Source organism: Fringilla coelebs, assembly GCF_963513975.1.
Source record: "Fringilla coelebs genome assembly, chromosome: 13".
Taxonomy (NCBI): Eukaryota; Metazoa; Chordata; class Aves; order Passeriformes; family Fringillidae; genus Fringilla; species Fringilla coelebs.
This window is the reverse complement of record NC_140039.1, coordinates 5,051,894-5,069,531: the sequence shown is the minus strand read 5'-3', so window position 1 is coordinate 5,069,531 and position 17,638 is coordinate 5,051,894. Positions and strand designations below refer to the sequence as shown.

The window sequence follows — 17,638 nt, the reverse complement described above, 5'->3', positions numbered from 1 at the left end:
GCGCGCCGGGAATGCGCTGAGGGACAGCGCGAGCTCGGCTCTGGGCAGGGACCGCCCCGCCCCTCACACCCGCCCGCGCCTTCCCGGCCCCCGCCGCGCGGCGCCCGCGCTGTCATGGCGGCTCTCGGCTACAAGGCTGCGCCCTCAGCCCCGCAATGGCGCCGGGAACGTTCTGACACCCTGGAAGGCGCGGGCGTGGACCTGCTGCAAACTGTGCCATACGTCCCATTTCCTGAAGAAAGCATGTCCTGTAATGCCTGGGCTTTACACAGTTTCAAGCCTGATCAACCAGAAGAGACATTTAACCTGTGACACACAAAGCACCGTACAGGCTTGAAGTGATGGCCAGGTGTTAGAAAAGCCAAGCAGTTGTTGCTAGAATTGTCTTTTAAGACTCAGGGCTGGGCACATTTCACTGATCTCACCCAGAGGGAGGTTGACAGAGCTTGGGAAGAAGGATGCCCACTGATAGCAGACACAAAGGATGCAGAATTTAGAGGCCATAAGAACATCTGCTAGAACTGCCAAGATAAGGAAACCAGTCATAAAGTCAACTCAGCAAATATGCTGAGATGAGCACCAGCTGGGTAAAAAAAGAGTGTGATGCGTGCAGGCAACAGGACTTTGGCACCAAATTATCCTGGGCCTGGCCACGGGATGGTTCTGGTCACCAGAACACATGAAAAGGCGGCGCAGTGCAAGCGCTGGGACTTGTGCTTCAAGAACCCAGATGAGAAAGCTGGTGAGGCTGTGCTGGATTCTTGTGCGGTATTTACCCCTTCTCTCCTTCTTCTCAAAATACCTTGTAAGCCTGACTAAAAAAACCCACTTAGAGCCATGCTCTGTGCCTTATTCTGAAAACTTGCAGCTGACTTCAGGCTTAGTACCTTACAGAGCCGGTTTGAGGCCCTGGAAGTGGAGGGACAGACAAGTGATGAAGTGGGCAAAAGTCCTTCTGGAGCAGAGGGGGCAGCTAGGGCAAGTCAGCCAACACCCTGCATCGTGAGCACCTCTGTTCCAAAGGAAGGCAGGGTCCTTGCAGGCCTTCCCAAAAGCATCTCAGGGGAAGGTTTCCATCTCCCTTGCGCTGTTTCCTTGACTTCAGCCGAATCTTTCTCTCGCAGAAAGACAGGAAGCTCAGGTGTGTTAGGAGATTACTGTGAGCACTGGCAGAGGTGAACGGTCAGGAATCCAGAGGCTTGTGCAGCTCTCTTCCATGGAGAGTCCCTTGTTGTATATTTCCAATAAACCAGAGCTTAAATGGCAAGTCAGTGACTGGGGAAATACACCTCTGAGACAATAAAGCTATAACATGCCTTGTTTTGAGAGAGACTTGTAAAAAAACTGTTCACATAGCAAATACTAAGAAGATGAAGTATAAAAACTATGTTTTCCATGGTGCTCTAATATTTGTTTTCTTCTCTGTGCTTTTTAAAGATTGCCAACATCCTATTTTCATTGTTTTTTTTTTTCCTGTCATCAGAATGAATTTTGCATTATGGATATTTTAAGTCAGACACAAGAAAATCTCCATATTGTTTTTACATCTTGTTTGGCAATCATGAAAAAGTAAGTTTAGAGGTAAAGCTGTTATGGTAATAGCAGCAGAGGTACCAGCCATCATTGAAAATTAGATCAGACTCAATTTTAAATGCCTTTGCTTGTTATGCTCCTTTGCAAAGATGCTGGACTGATCTTTTGAAGGGCATTAAACCAAGAAACATCAAAGCCTCTAGCGGTGGCTGCCATGGCCGGTTTCTCTGAGGGCTGATAGCCCCAGCCGCACTCCATGGCGGGTTTCCTGACGTGTAACATCCCCACTCCTGCTCCATGGCTGGGTGTCCTGAGGTGTAACATCCCCAGCCCCGCTCCATGGCGTGTTTCCTGAGGTGTAACATCCCCACTCCTGCTCCATGGTGCGTTTCCTGAGGTGTAACATCCTCAGCCCCGCTCCGTGGCGCGTTTCCTGAGGTGCCACATCCCCAGCCCCGCTCCATGGCGTGTTTCCTGAGGTGTAACATCCCCAGCCCCGCTCCATGGCGTGTTTCCTGAGGTGTCACATCCCCAGCCCCGCTCCATGGCGTGTTTCCTGAGGTGTAACATCCCCAGCCCCGCTCCATGGCGTGTTTCCTGAGGTGTAACATCCCCAGCCCCGCTCCGTGGCGCGTTTCCTGAGGTGTCACAGCCCCAGCCCCGCTCCATGGCCGGGTTTCCTGGGGGCTGATATCTGCAGCCCCGCTCCATGGCGCGTTTCCTGAGGTGTCACAGGACCAGTCCGTGTCCAGCGGTCCCATGGCCGGTTTCTGCCAGCCCAGCTCTGCCGAACAGGTCTGGCAGTGCCATGGCTGGCTTTCACTCAGGTGTTGGCACTACCTGCCCATATCTACCAAGTGGCCCCAGCGGTGCCATGGAAAGCACCTTTGGAAGCATTCTGATACTTAACTGCACTTGCAAATCCCACCACAGCAAATTGCATCCTGCCCCTGGCACTAATAAAACATCCCGCATTTTTATTTTGTTCTTTCAAATATTATTTGTTTTGTAACTGGTGCTTTAATCCCTTCTCCTTTTGCCCTGACTACCTGGTCTGTATTTTGTCTTTTCTCACATGCTTTTGGAATTTTTACAATCACATGTCCTTTCATCTCCTGCGTCTAGTAAAAACACAAACTTTTCTTCCTGGGGTCCTAAGTTTTAAGTTATTAAGGGCTCTTCTTGATAATTTGTTCCCAGAATGTACAGCCCCTGACACCGCTATTCTTCCACCTCTCTAACTTACGTAAAAATATTCATGTCTCGTTCTTTTCATTGCCGGCTTTGCTTTAAATGCCCACTTTCTTTACAATAGAATGAGATAGGGCCTTGGTCATTAGGTTCCCCTCTTCTTTCTTAGAGACCCTTTTCCACTGAGCTTTGTTCTTTTTATCCTCCCCCTGGTTCCACTTGCCTTGCCCCAGTCGAGGTCCAGCTCCCTTCCAGGAGTTGGTTTTTACCAGCTGCTTCCCCTTAGCAATAGCAGTTATCATTACTTTGGCTTTTGTCTTTGCTTTCTCTTCGTCCCGTCCTACATACACTTTCTGTGCCTCCTTCAACAGATCATTCTATCACCTCTCTTGCCAATGTTCTACCATTTCTAGCTTTCCCCCTATATCCTGCCAGGCATTAGTGACAAAAGTTACATTTAATAAGGCCCGTCCAGCTACTGTATCAGGGTCCATGCCTGAATTCTTGGAGTCAGGCTAGAGTCCCACGGGGCCAATTTTATTCTTCAGGGTCTATCTGGGGGTATAACTACTGATGCTTTTCTGCTCCCCTTTTTCTTTGGATGGTTCTCCTTACTTGTTCTTTGCCCCCTTTTCCATGTTTGATTTCTTAGTTCCTGATCCAAATACCTTTCTACATTTCAAGCAAACTTACCTCTCTACCTTCCACATGCCTTCATCCAATCTTCAAAGACCTCCCAAGCTCAAGGACTGGAATTCCACTTGCCATACTCTAAGTAAATTATTTTTGCTTTTCTAGATTCCTTGTATGACCACAGTTCCCTTCCTTTTTGCCAAAACAACTCGTTCCCCCTTTCTGAATACCTGTCTATTGGATATTGGACCCCACTTTTTCTGATTTAAGTGCCATCTGGTCTTCCCAGCAATTAGGGCAGTGCGTATTTCACTCCCTAGAAGTACACTAGCAAATCCTCTGACGCATGAGGCACTCAGAAACAGAGATGGTCTCATGTCCTGGGGAGCCAGGGGAAGGCTCCGGTCCTGACTGTGCGGCCAGGCCGGGGCCATTGAGCTCCAGCCCATCCCTGGTGGCTCCAAGGGCAAGCAGGAATGTCAAGGGTCCCCCAGGCCCGGGCCAGGCCAGGCCAGAGCAGTGCCCCCAGCCCTCCAGGAGTGGACGGGCTCTGCCAAGCCCGACCTGGGCACTGCCCCCAGCCCAGGGACAGGCGGGTGCTTTGCCCGAGAGCCGTGCCCAGAGCAGCAGAGCTGTCACAGCCCCAGCTGGTTCTGGCCGGTGTGAGGCCCGAGCAGCGCCCGGGGGTGCCCTGGGCAGTGCAGGAGCGGCACAGGAGCAGTTGCCAGGGCAGGGGGAAGCACGGGGCTCAGGCTCTGCACGGCCACACAGCCTGCAGGCTGCAGGGGACAGAGCCAATGGCCCAGGCATGAGCAGCTCTGCGGGGCTCTTAGCCTGCAGCAGCATCGGCCCCAAGGCTGCTCTGCCCCTGCCTGGCTGATGGGCAGGGCTGGAGGCCTTGCAGAGCAGGGGCCATTGCGGGCACGGCTGTCCCAGGAGCTGCCCCCTGGCCCAGCTGGGCCCCACTTGGGGAGGAAGGCGGCTCCCAGCACCAGCATGGCTGAGCAGCTCCTGTGTCCCTGCTTGTCAGCCCTTGCCCTGTCTCCCAGAGGTCCCACTGATTGTTCTAGAAGTCATGGATCTGGATTTCCAGGAGCCTGTTTGCAAAGACATGAATGAGAAAAATCAACAAGAATTCTTTGTGCTTCTCTTCTTGACTTTTTTTATCCAATGTATTTGCTAGCAGGAAAAACTGGCAAAGTTCCTATAATGTAGGAAAAGCATGCTCCTGCATTTGACTTGAGGAATGTTACAAGCTCTCCTGTCAAATGTACACAGAAAATTCTCATTGAATTTTCATTCTCATTGAATTTTCTGTGTTTCCACGGAGTCTGTAAAAAAGATGACATTTCTAAGGGATTAACACTAATTTTCCCATTTATATGAAATGTCAAAGTTGTTAGTTGATAGGATGACAGGATAATTCAGGTCTGGAGGCAGCTGTGGTGGTCTCCAGGTTTATCTCCTGTACCCAATGGTGATCAGCAGCAGCATCACATCAGGTTCATCTCAGTTTTCTCCAGACGGGTCTTGAGGGAAACGTCAGTTCAATCTCTGCAGTGCAGGCGCTCCACAGGGGCTCTCTGGGCAACCAACTGCAGGGGCAGGAGCCCTGGAGTGGCAGTGCCTGAACAGCACCTTCCTGCCTACACTGCCACCCTGGATGGCTGCCCCAGGGCCTGGCATTTGACCCTGCACTTGCTGCAGGAGTCCCGGCCCTGGTTCCAGCCAGACCAAACGCTGGGACCCATGGCAGAACCTTGGTGCCCCAGGGGGCAACCACAAGCAGTTGCCAGGCACCTGAGGCCACGGCTGCCCCAATTTTGGGTACACAGTGCTGATGTCAGAGTGGCCACTGTGACCTGTGCGACCAAGGCCCCAAAAGGGAACGCTGGGCTCAGGCCGTGTGTCAGTGCGACCTGACAACGGGAGGAGAAGGTAGGGCAGGGACGTGGCTGCCCAGGGACCAGAGGGGCCCCACACCTCGGGGCTCTGGGCCGTGCTGCAGGCTCAGCTGCCTCTCCCTTCCCAGATTCAGCGGAGGAACAGACAGAAGACACTGGTGTTCTTCAGCGCGACGACGGGAGAAGGCGGACGGGAGCAGGGCTCACGCAGGGCTGAGCAGGGAGCAGAGCCCTCGTGGCTCTGGGCCTGTTCTGCGAATTCCCGGCACTCTTCTTTCTCCCACAGTGAGAGAGGATCTGGAAGTGACCACGTCACTCGTGGACAGGGAGTCACCGCTGACAGCCACCATGGGTGATGACAGCAAGCAGGAGGGCCCTGGTGCCAGGGAGCCAGGTGAGGGCAAAGCAGCCCTCTGACAGCCTGGCCCAGGGGCTCTTGTGGCAGGCAGCGTGGGGCCCAGAGCAGACAGAGGCAGGGGGAGGCACAGGAGCTGCTCAGCCATGCTGGTGCTGGGAGCCTCCTTCCTCCCCAAGTGGGGCCCAGCTGGGCCAGGGGGCAGCTCCTGGGACAGCCGTGCCCGCAATGGCCCCTGCTCTGCAAGGCCTCCAGCCCTGCCCATCAGCCAGGCAGGGGCAGAGCAGCCTTGGGGCCGATGCTGCTGCAGGCTAAGAGCCCCGCAGAGCTGCTCATGCCTGGCCCATTGGCTCTGTCCCCTGCAGCCTGCGTGCTGTGTCGCCGTGTGGAGGCTGACCCGGACATGTGCGGTGACAAACTGGAGAAGGGTGGGCTCTGTGCCCACGTGTTCTGCATGGTGAGTGGCTCCGGGCGCTCCCTCCACCCTTGCAACTGGCGGTTGCTGCCACCCTCTCCTCATCAGCTGCTCCCCTTGTCTGCAGTTTTTTGCCAGTCTGCTATTCCCCCAAGAAGATGACCGCGCTGGACTCATGGGCTTTCTCCCTCGGGACATCCGAATTGCAGTCCAGCGGTCAGCACAGAAGGTGAGAGCGGGACAAGCGCAGGGAGATTTGTGCCAGGCGAGGCCTGCCAGAGCTTTGCCCAGACAGCAGCAAAGAAAGGCCGGCCCAACAGCCGGGACAAAGTCTGGCTCCCAGCAGCTCTGGCAGAGAGGCTCTGGCACAGGAGCCTCCCTCCTCCAGCAGGCGGCTCTGTGGGCTGCGACCCGGCAGCGGCCGCATCCTGCGCCCTGCCCGGAGCAGTGGGGCTGCCTGGGAAGGCCCCGAGGCTGCTGCTGCTGCTGATGGGGCTGCTTGGCTCTTTCCAGCTCTGCTTCGTCTGCGGCCAGAGGGGGGCAACCGTCATGTGCTGCAAGGAGGACTGCGGGAAATGGTTCCACCTGCCCTGTGCCAAGGAGGGCGGCTGTATGAATCAGTACATTGTTCCATACAGGTACCTCATTTCTCCTTGTGGCCACCCCCGGGGAATGATCCCGTATTTCTCATTTCCCCATCCCTTTGTCCCCAGCTCCTTCTGCCCTGAGCACCGTCTAGAGCAGGACGTGCAGGCGACTCCTGAGCCAGGCACCAATTGCCCCATCTGCATGGAGCCTGTGGAGGACAGAATGACCTTCACAACCCTGGTGTGTCCAGCGTGCAAAAGGGCCTGGTTCCACAGGGACTGCATCCAGGTTGGAGCCCTGCCCTCAGCCCCAGGGCACAGCAGGTGCTCAGCAGCAGCAGGGCCTCGCTCACCCTGCTTGTGTTTGCCCTGCAGGGACAGGCCATGCGTGCTGGTTTTTTATGCCTGCACTGCCCCCTGTGCAGAGACGTGGAGGAATTCCTTGTCGAAATGTTCGTCTTGGGGATCCGAATCCCCTTCAGGTTGGTGTCCTTCTGCCTGGCCCACCAGCCAGGAGGGGGCAAGGGCTGTGCTGTGCCAGGCCCTGCCCCAGGAGCCCTGGCCATGCCCTGTCCCCTGAGTCTGGGCTTCCGACTTGGAAAAGCGCTGGAAGAAGACCAGGGACACCCTGAATCTCCATGTCGGGAGGGCAGCAGAAATTCATCAGTTTTCCATTTCTCCATCAGACAGCCAACATGGGAGGACAACAATGCCTTTGCAGATCTAGGAGAGAGGCACAGCCAGTGCAATGCTGTGGAATGCCTCTACCCTGGAGGCAGGGAGGAGGCAGAGGAAGCAGGGTGAGTTGGGAAGCTGCTCGCAGGGCTCTGCAGGGAAACCGTATCTTGGCAAGGGCTCAAAGAGCAAAGAACTTTAATACCTTGGCCAGACAGCCATGTGTGGGGACATTTTGTCCTCAGTGTCACAAACTTCTTTGCTTCCCCAGGCCCTGGGAACTGCTCCTGTGCTCCTCCTGTGCTGCCGAGGGCACCCACAGGCGCTGCTCTGGCCTGAGAGACAGCACATACAGATGGGAGTGTGACAGCTGTGCTGGGCTTGGAACGGGTATGAGTCAAAGCCCCCGGTGTCCTGGGCCGGGAAGAGTGCCCAGGCTGGGCTTGGCAGAGCACATCCACTGCTGGAGGGCTGAGGGCACTGCTCTGGCCTGGCTGGGGCCTGGGGGCCTTTGACATTCCTGCTTGCTCTTACAGCCCCCAGGGATGAGTCAGAGCTCAATGGCCCCAGCCTGACCAGACAGTCGGGACTGGAATCTGCTCATGGCTCCTTAGAGCAGTCACTGCCATCTTCCTTGCTGGACAGCAGCAGCCCCAGCAGATCAAGGTCAACATACAGCAGCTCCCCTGACCCTGAGGACAGGGTCCATTCCAGATGTGGTCGGCCTGGCCGCGGTCGAAGCCGCTCTCGCCAGCAAGGTCGGGCCCGAAATCGATCTGTTCACTTGAGGAGTCGCTGTTACAGGAGCAGCAGGACAAGAGCAAGTGCTGGGAGGCCCCGGAGAAGGGAGACACCTTCACGGGCATCCCCCAGACACAACCGGACCTGCCAGCAAAGTTGGGCCCAGAGCCCACCTGTCCGGTCCAGGAGTCGCCGTGACAAGAGCAGTGAGACACGGCTGAGGGCAGAGAGGCCCGGGCGAAGGGAGACACCATCACGGACGTCCACCAGACACAGGTGCTCTTGCCAGCAAGGTCAGGCCCAGAGCCCACCTGTCCGGTCCAGGAGTCGCCGTGACAGGAGCAGTGGGACAGGGCTGAGGGCAGAGAGGCCCAGGCGAAGGGAGACACCATCACGGATGTCCCCCAGACGCAGGAGCCCCTGCCAGCAAGGTCGGGCCCAGAACCCACCTGTCCGGTCCAGGAGTCGCCGTGACAGGAGCAGTGGGACAGGGCCAATAACTGAGAGGCCCGGGCGAAGGGAGACGCCATCACGGACGTCCCCCAGACGCAGGTGCTCCCGCCAGCAAGGTTGGGCCCACAGCCCACCTGTCCGGTCCAGGAGTCTCTGTGACAGGACCAGTGGGACAACACCAAGGACTGAGAGGCCCGGGCGAAGGGAGACATGGTCAGGGACGTCCCCCAGACGCAGGTGCTCCCGCCAGCAAGGCTGGGCCCAGAGTCCACCTGTCCGGTCCAGGAGTCGCCGTGACAGGAACAGTGGGACAACACCAAGGACTGAGAGGCCCGGGCAAAGGGAGACATTGTCAGGGACGTCCCCCAGACGCAGCCGCTCCCGCCTGGAGCGCCGGGCCTCGAATCAACCTGTGCGGTCCAGGAGTCGCCAGGACAGGAGCAGGAGAACATCAGCGAGTGCTGAGAGGCCCAGGCGTAGGGGGACATGGTCAGGGACATCCCGCCGGAGCAGCCGCTCCCGCCAGCGACGTCGGACCTCAACTGGGACCTCCAACAGCAGCACGTAGCATCAACTTTTCTTTCTAGTCCATGTGTTCCTTGCCGGAAGTGAAGGTGAGAACGGTCAGTAGAGGGACCTTGAGATTTGCAGGTCTGTGAGAGAACCACATTGCTCTTGATGTTTCTATTGGCAGGAAAGAAGTGTCTGCATAATACCTTGATTGCTATGTAACTGTGTATTCAGTGAAAAGTCACTTAAGGATGTGGCTATTTAAAAAGAACTCTTGTTCCTGCCTTTAGACTCCAACCTCAGATGTTTCCCCACTGCTTACCCTTGAAAGTGAACCACTGCTTAATGGGCTTGGATATGCTTAGGGAGACACTCAGAGCAAGGTGGCTCTTAGCGGAGCTGTCTCCGAAAAGGACGTGTGCTGTGTTGCTATCCTTGAACAATCTCATTTCAGTAACACCAAAAAAAGAAGAAAGAAGAAAGAAGAGCGTGCGACACTGCCTCAAGTGTCTGAAGAAAAACTTTTACAATATTGCTGCTGATTTGAAAGACTTGATTGGACATTCAAAGAGCAAACCAGACAAGACTTAGGAAATACCCTGGGACAAAGAGGATGCGCAGGACTCTGCCCCAGATGACCATTTGGGACCTTTGCCTGAGAACGGCGCAGCTCAGGAGCTGAGTGCTTTCAAGTTTTCCTTCTTTGGAGACGCAGAGGAGTTGGGCATCAAAGAAGGTAACAGCAGAAGCCTTCTAACAGTGCCATTGCTAAGGAGGAGCTTCTGGCAGGCACCGTAGAGCAATACGGTGTAAAGAAGGTCAGGATCCAGGGGAGGGATTTGCAGCAGCAGAAGTCAGTAATTAGGCAGAAGCATTTTGATCTCCATTTCTGCTTGCCAAGGCTGTGGTAGATTATTGAGAGGTTGCATCTCAGGAATTCTGAAAGGCATGCTCTGAGAAGGCATTGGGGTTTTTGCTGAGCGGTGAAAAAGCCTGTTCATGCCCTGAATTCCACACACAGGGAAAAAGGTGACACACCAGTCATATCAAGTTTCATAGAATCTAACAAGATTTTTAAAGGAAATGGGCGTTAATGTAAGGGGAGGAGCAAAGTCCTGGAGCTGACCCCAAGATCCATGAACATTCTGTTTGTAACTGAACTCTATTCTTGGACCTTTAGAAAAAGGAAACGGAATGACACATGATCATTGGGGCGTCCTAACCTTAGATAAAATGAGGCCGTATGAAACAAAGATGAAACAACATTAAATCGAGTCCCAGTCATGTAGGAGAGAAAAGAAACTGCGTGAATTTTCCAAAGTATTAAAAAACCCAAAGCAACGGCACAAAGCAATGAGGCCCCCACACTTCTGAACTCAGAAGGCATTCATTGTCTTCTGAATGCAATGATAAATGTTTTAGAATAAATAAGAGATCCCTAGAACAAAGTGGAAAATACAGATGAACAGAGATGTAGCTCAGAAAATCTGGCAAGGGCAGATTCTGTCCTTCCTAAATCTGTCTTCTCCACTGTAAGTATTTCACTTGAAAGGAGGAATTTTTCCTGACCAGTAGAGGAATAATCAGGTTCTGGGTTTTTTTCTCTATCGGTGCTGTTATTGCAGAGCCTCACGTACTTGGAACAATAAAGCCGGTAAAAGTCACGTGGCAAGAGGACCCACGTTTCCAAGACAGCAGTTCTGAGGGTGATGATGAGCCTGAGATGTCAGAAATTGAAAAGGACCAAGAAATGCAAGTTCCATTTCTCTTTGTTGTCTACGTGGCTGTAGTAGTTGGATGCTGGGGGAATATTAAGAGCAGCACTCAGGAAATGGGAAACTGACATTGCACAGAGACAAACTCCCAGCAGCCCATTTGATGTGAAGTTGAATATGAAAAAAGAGAAGTAGAGCACAAGAAATTAACCGGGTCATTTTGGTTTGACCAACTCCAAGCAGAGTTTGGCCAAAAGCCAAAGACACAGTCAGTTTTCTCTTTAGAAGTGGGTTTTGTAAAATAAAAAGCTCTATTTAGTTACTAGGGAATAAAGCTTTTCCATGTATAGAATGTCTCTGAAGCACTAGAGGTTCCAGCCATGTTCATGGGATTTGATAGTACAATTTAGGATGCTCAAACCCCTTTGTACTTGTCTAGGTTTCTTTCTTTACCACGCACAGAAAGTGCTAGAGTTTTTTCCTTCTCAAAAGATGACAAATGCCTAAGAGGTATGACAGAATTTCTTCACCCCCTTTTGCATTTTTTTCCTTTTGAACTCTTCCTGGAATTCAGTGAGGAGGACAAAATGCTGCCTGGTTATGAATGTTTTCTAGTCAAAATTTGCCACCCTCACTTGTGCTCCAAGTTGTGGTAGAATCCTGTGAGAACGTCGTGGTAAAATAAAGGTCAAGCTGATTTCTGGCTTTCTTCTCTTTCAGATAATTGCCTAATAGGAATCTGGACTTGCAGAGTTTACCAAAAATTAGTCACTTGACAGGTTACCTAGACATTTTGGATCCTTTCAGGTATTTATATAATCTTTAACTTTTTCCCCTCTCTCTGGTGTTAGCGTTAGAAATGCTGAGTGTGCTTGTCAGCCGCATATGTCCCTGTGGTTCTTTGTCCTGATGAATCTGGGGCTCTCTCTTCTGAATCCAGTGAATTTTGTATTAAGAAACAAAGAAATCAACATCCAAGGGAAACAAACACAGTCCCCAAAAACTGCACAGGCCCATAAAACAATTGCTGGTTATATTTTGTAGAATAGAGTCTTAAGCCAGGCTTAAAGGATGCGCCTTTCTTGAGACTGATGAGGTAACTCTGATGAAATGCACTGCTGGGTTCATACAGTTACCGGCCTGCAATCTTCCGGCCTGTCTGATTTTACAGGGTGTGTGCAAATGGAGAGAGCTCAGGCCTCAGCAAACCTCAGTTCTGGGGGAAGATGTGGGGTGCTGGTGCTGAGCTTTTAATGAAACAGCTGCAATTTCACTGCAATTTAGATTGCAGCATGTTGAGGAAAACTGCCGCTGCCTTTCATTGTTCTCAGTGCAGCAGGCTGCAGTAGGGAACATTTCTGCGGGAGCCAAGGTGTGGTGGGGGGCAGGAGAACAGGAAGGACGTGAAGAATTGATTTCTGACTTTATTGCTGTGTTGTTCAGGATTGTTAGAAGCAGCAGCACAATGAGAAGTGTTTAAGCCTATTAATATTGGTTTTTTCTTTTGTGCAGAGGGTCCAAAGTTATTCTGTAGATTAGTAAAGCTCAATGAAGAGAGAGGTAGGAAGACAGACGTAGATTATTCCTTGAGGTGAGTATGTAACATCTGTTCCCTGGACACTCTAGGTGAAAGCTGAGCATGGGGAGGGAATGCAGGTATGAATGTGCATGCAAAATTAATTCAGGAGCTGGAGAAGAGCTTTCAATTTGTAACGACCAGGGGAAGAGAAGTTTTTTAGTGTGCCGGGGTGTATAGCATCATGTTGTGTTGTCCAGTCAGGTAACCCACTACATCTTTGTATGTTACAGGAGCAGCTACTGAACTTCATGTAATTTAGAGATACGGTGAATTTAGAGACTTCGCCTAGTAGTGGATTCAGAAACTTCTCTGAAGAATTTGTTAGATTTTCATTATTTTCTGGAACGTTGAAAGAAGCATAAGGATACCAAATAGAAAGTGCAAGCAAACTAATAAACCTTTTATTGATTAAAAGTGAGTAATGTTTGCTCCTTGAAGAAGTTGCCAAACAACATTACTTTCAAAATCCTTTCAAAGATCTAGCAGGGATAGATATCTGCAAAGTCTGTTAGGCCGTGTTTCAGAGCTGGGTCTGAGGGTCTCATGTCCTGGGGAGCCAGGGGAAGGCTCCAGTCCTGACTGTGCGGCCAGGCCGGGGCCATTGAGCTCCAGCCCATCCCTGGTGGCTCCAAGGGCAAGCAGGAATGTCAAGGGTCCCCCAGGCCCGGGCCAGGCCAGGCCAGAGCAGTGCCCCCAGCCCTCCAGGAGTGGACGGGCTCTGCCAAGCCCGACCTGGGCACTGCCCCCAGCCCAGGGACAGGCGGGTGCTTTGCCCGAGAGCCGTGCCCAGAGCAGCAGAGCTGTCACAGCCCCAGCTGGTTCTGGCCGGTGTGAGGCCCGAGCAGCACCCGGGGGTGCCCTGGGCAGTGCAGGAGCGGCACAGGAGCAGTTGCCAGGGCTGGGGGAAGCACGGGGCTCAGGCTCTGCACGGCCACACAGCCTGCAGGCTGCAGGGGACAGAGCCAATGGGCCAGGCATGAGCAGCTCTGCGGGGCTCTTAGCCTGCAGCAGCATCGGCCCCAAGGCTGCTCTGCCCCTGCCTGGCTGATGGGCAGGGCTGGAGGCCTTGCAGAGCAGGGGCCATTGCGGGCACGGCTGTCCCAGGAGCTGCCCCCTGGCCCAGCTGGGCCCCACTTGGGGAGGAAGGCGGCTCCCAGCGCCAGCATGGCTGAGCAGCTCCTGTGCCTCCCCCTGCCTCTGTCTGCTCTGGGCCCCACGCGTCCTGCCACAAGAGCCCCTGGGCCAGGCTGTCAGAGGGCTGCTTTGCCCTCACCTGGCTCCCTGGCACCAGGGCCCTCCTTCTTGCTGTTATCACTCATGGCGGCTATCAGCGGTGAGTCCGTGTCCAAGAGTGACGTGGTCACTTCCAGGTCCTCTCTCACTGTGGGAGAAAGAAGAGTGCTGGGTGTTCGTGTTCACAGAACAGGCCCAGAGCCACGAGGGCTCTACTCCCTGCTCAGCTCCCTGTGAGACCTGCTCCTGTCCCCCTTCTCCTCCTGTCATCTTGTCTAGGAACACCACAGTGTTATCTGGCTGTTCCTTTGCTGAATCTGGCATGGGAGAGGCAGGTGAGCTGGCAGCAAGGCCCAGGGCCCCCGAGTGTCTTTCATTTTTTAACCTGCATGGATTTCCTTCTAGGACAGGTAGAGATGAAGGAGCAGGCTGCTAAGGTTGCTTTGGTTTCTGCCACACAAAGGAGCGTGTTTGTACCAGTTACCAGCAGAAAACACCTGTTTTCCAGCCGCCCATTACTAAAAAATTGCCTTTCCATTGAACCTACAGGGGCGCATCAGGGACCAGCATTTATTGGCAGAAGAATGACTTCTTTAACTAACTACTTCCTACACAACTACTAAACATTGAAACAATACTTTTACTAACTGAGGGCTTCCATGGAATCTAACCACTCAGCTCCCTTTATGTGGAGCACTTGAGGAACAAGTGTACCTAATCCCATTATTGAATTTCTAGCACTGAACAAAGGAATACCTGACTGCTTTCTAAGAGTTTACATACTAACAAAATGATACAGGTGGCCCTTTTTATTGTCAAAAGTTTTAGAAGGTTTTTTCACCATCAGGTTTCCCCTGATATAGTTGAGATTAACGTTAAGATTCAATATGTTTTCAATCTTCCCTTTCATGCCCTGAGCATTTTGGCACATCTTCATTTCCCTTTCAAATCTATGGTTTCCCTTTGGTGTTTTAAATCAAGTGTTTCTAACATTTTGCTATCTGTGCTGCCACTGTCCCGATCTATTGAAGAGCGCCAAGCATTGCCGCTCTGCGGGCAGGTCCCAGCCGTCGCTCCTGACGGTGGCATGGGAGCGGTCCCGGCGCTGCAATGGCAGGGCTTCCCTCAGGCGTCGGCACTGCCAGCCCGGCTCTGCCGAGCGGCCTCAGGCAGGGCCATGGCAAGGCTTCCCTCAGGTGTCGGCACTGCCAGCCCGGCTCTGCCGAGCGGCCTCAGGCAGGGCCATGGCAAGGCTTCCCTCAGGTGTCGGCACTGCCAGCCCGGCTCTGCCGAGCGGCCTCAGGCAGGGCCATGGCAAGGCTTCCCTCAGGTGTCGGCACTGCCAGCCCGGCTCTGCCGAGCGGCCTCAGGCACTGCCATGGCAGGGCTTCCCTCAGGTGTCGGCACTGCCAGCCCGGCTTTGCCGAGCGGCCTCAGGCAGGGCCACGGCGCACGGCAGCTCTGGCACTGCAGCCTCGGCCAGCAGCCAGATCTGCGGGCTGGGACCCCGCAGCGGCCGCACGCTTCTCCCAGAGCCCCCGAGCAACGTCCGCACGCTCCCAACAGCGCGCCGGGAATGCGCTGAGGGACAGCGCGAGCTCGGCTCTGGGCAGGGACCGCCCCGCCCCTCACACCCGCCCGCGCCTTCCCGGCCCCCGCCGCGCGGCGCCCGCGCTGTCATGGCGGCTCTCGGCCACAAGGCTGCGCCCTCAGCCCCGCAATGGCGCCGGGAACGTTCTGACACCCTGGAAGGCGCGGGCGTGGACCTGCTGCAAACTGTGCCATACGTCCCATTTCCTGAAGAAAGCATGTCCTGTAATGCCTGGGCTTTACACAGTTTCAAGCCTGATCAACCAGAAGAGACATTTAACCTGTGACACACAAAGCACCGTACAGGCTTGAAGTGATGGCCAGGTGTTAGAAAAGCCAAGCAGTTGTTGCTAGAATTGTCTTTTAAGACTCAGGGCTGGGCACATTTCACTGATCTCACCCAGAGGGAGGTTGACAGAGCTTGGGAAGAAGGATGCCCACTGATAGCAGACACAAAGGATGCAGAATTTAGAGGCCATAAGAACATCTGCTAGAACTGCCAAGATAAGGAAACCAGTCATAAAGTCAACTCAGCAAATATGCTGAGATGAGCACCAGCTGGGTAAAAAAAGAGTGTGATGCGTGCAGGCAACAGGACTTTGGCACCAAATTATCCTGGGCCTGGCCACGGGATGGTTCTGGTCACCAGAACACATGAAAAGGCGGCGCAGTGCAAGCGCTGGGACTTGTGCTTCAAGAACCCAGATGAGAAAGCTGGTGAGGCTGTGCTGGATTCTTGTGCGGTATTTACCCCTTCTCTCCTTCTTCTCAAAATACCTTGTAAGCCTAAAAAAACCCACTTAGAGCCATGCTCTGTGCCTTATTCTGAAAACTTGCAGCTGACTTCAGGCTTAGTACCTTACAGAGCCGGTTTGAGGCCCTGGAAGTGGAGGGACAGACAAGTGATGAAGTGGGCAAAAGTCCTTCTGGAGCAGAGGGGGCAGCTAGGGCAAGTCAGCCAACACCCTGCATCGTGAGCACCTCTGTTCCAAAGGAAGGCAGGGTCCTTGCAGGCCTTCCCAAAAGCATCTCAGGGGAAGGTTTCCATCTCCCTTGCGCTGTTTCCTTGACTTCAGCCGAATCTTTCTCTCGCAGAAAGACAGGAAGCTCAGGTGTGTTAGGAGATTACTGTGAGCACTGGCAGAGGTGAACGGTCAGGAATCCAGAGGCTTGTGCAGCTCTCTTCCATGGAGAGTCCCTTGTTGTATATTTCCAATAAACCAGAGCTTAAATGGCAAGTCAGTGACTGGGGAAATACACCTCTGAGACAATAAAGCTATAACATGCCTTGTTTTGAGAGAGACATGTAAGAAAATAAACGTTCAAACAGCAAATACTAAGAAGATGAAGATGAAAAACTATGTTTTCTATCGTGCTCTAATATTTGTTTTCCTTCCCTGTGCCTTTTGAAGATTGCCTATATCCTGTGTTCATTTTTTTTTCCTGTCATCAGAATGAATTTTGCATTATGGATATTTTAAGTCAGACACAAGAAAATCTCCATATTGTTTTCACATCTTGTTTGGCAATCATGAAAAAATAAGTTTAGAGTTAACATCTATTATCTTTCTTAATTAGATCAGACTCCATTTACAATACCCTTGTATATCATTCTCATTTGTAAAGATGCTAGATTGATCTTTTGAAGGGCATTAAACCAAGAAACAAGTACATCAAAGCCTCTAGAGATGGCTTACATGGTGGGTTTCCTGAGATGTCACAGCCCCAGCCCCTCTCCATGGCCAGTTTCCCTGAGATGTCACAGCCCCAGCCCGGCTCCATGGCCAGTTTTCCTCAGGGCGGTGCCCCCTCCCACACAAGGCAGTTTGTGTTGCGCAGCCTGAGCTGTATCGGGGGAGCCGGGGCAGCCATATCGAACACAGCCTTTAATATCGCCCCACTCGTTCTGCCCTTTCCTGGCATTTTCCGGCAGAGCTGTGCTTATCGAGCTTTGACTTTCTTTGCCCAACCTCTGCATTCCAGGCAGCCCGTGCTACACATCTGCACCGTGGCCACACCATTTTGCGGGTAAAGCAATGCCCCTGCCTTTCAGCCAGCTGTGCGGGTCCAAGGTCTCCGTGCACACAGGATAAAGAACTGACTAGTTTGCACAGACAGCTGTGGTTTTCTACACCTCAGCTGGCATGTGTCAGCTGCACACAGAGATCCCCCTACCCTGTCCCAGCTCCGTCACACTGGCAGTGTTCTGTGTGTGACACTAGTGCGGCGTGGAGTGTCACACTGGTGGTATGTGCCCCACTGCCACTGTGCTGTGTGTCACGCTGGCAGCGTGTGCTTCCAGACCTTGGAGTGTAAGCAGGAGGGTGTGAAAGATGGCAACAATAGAAGGAGGCCAAATGAGAGACCAGTTGCTTCTAGACTCAAAAACCAGCTCTCTGTTACGTAATAGCATTTTCTTCTTCTTCTTCTTCACCTGATGTCACTCTGCCATGTGCACACCCCAGAGAGCCTGATGCATGAAGAACCTTTGGAAAACTGACTGGGGCAGCACAGCATTTTAGGA

The 17,638-nt window shown here is 53.1% G+C and overlaps 1 protein-coding gene across 1 annotated transcript; it reads left to right on the top strand.

Moving 5' to 3' along the window:
* Nucleotides 1-5,609: 5,609 nt before the first annotated feature.
* Nucleotides 5,610-7,842, top strand: LOC311158689 (PHD finger protein 7-like; the record flags this gene model as incomplete). The annotated part of the gene is made up of 8 exons (XM_084214260.1): nucleotides 5,610-5,655; nucleotides 5,982-6,073; nucleotides 6,159-6,260; nucleotides 6,545-6,669; nucleotides 6,745-6,907; nucleotides 6,994-7,100; nucleotides 7,305-7,418; nucleotides 7,830-7,842. 8 exons carry the CDS (start codon nucleotides 5,610-5,612, stop codon nucleotides 7,840-7,842), a joined length of 762 nt encoding a protein of 253 aa, XP_084070386.1.
* Nucleotides 7,843-17,638: the final 9,796 nt, after the last annotated feature.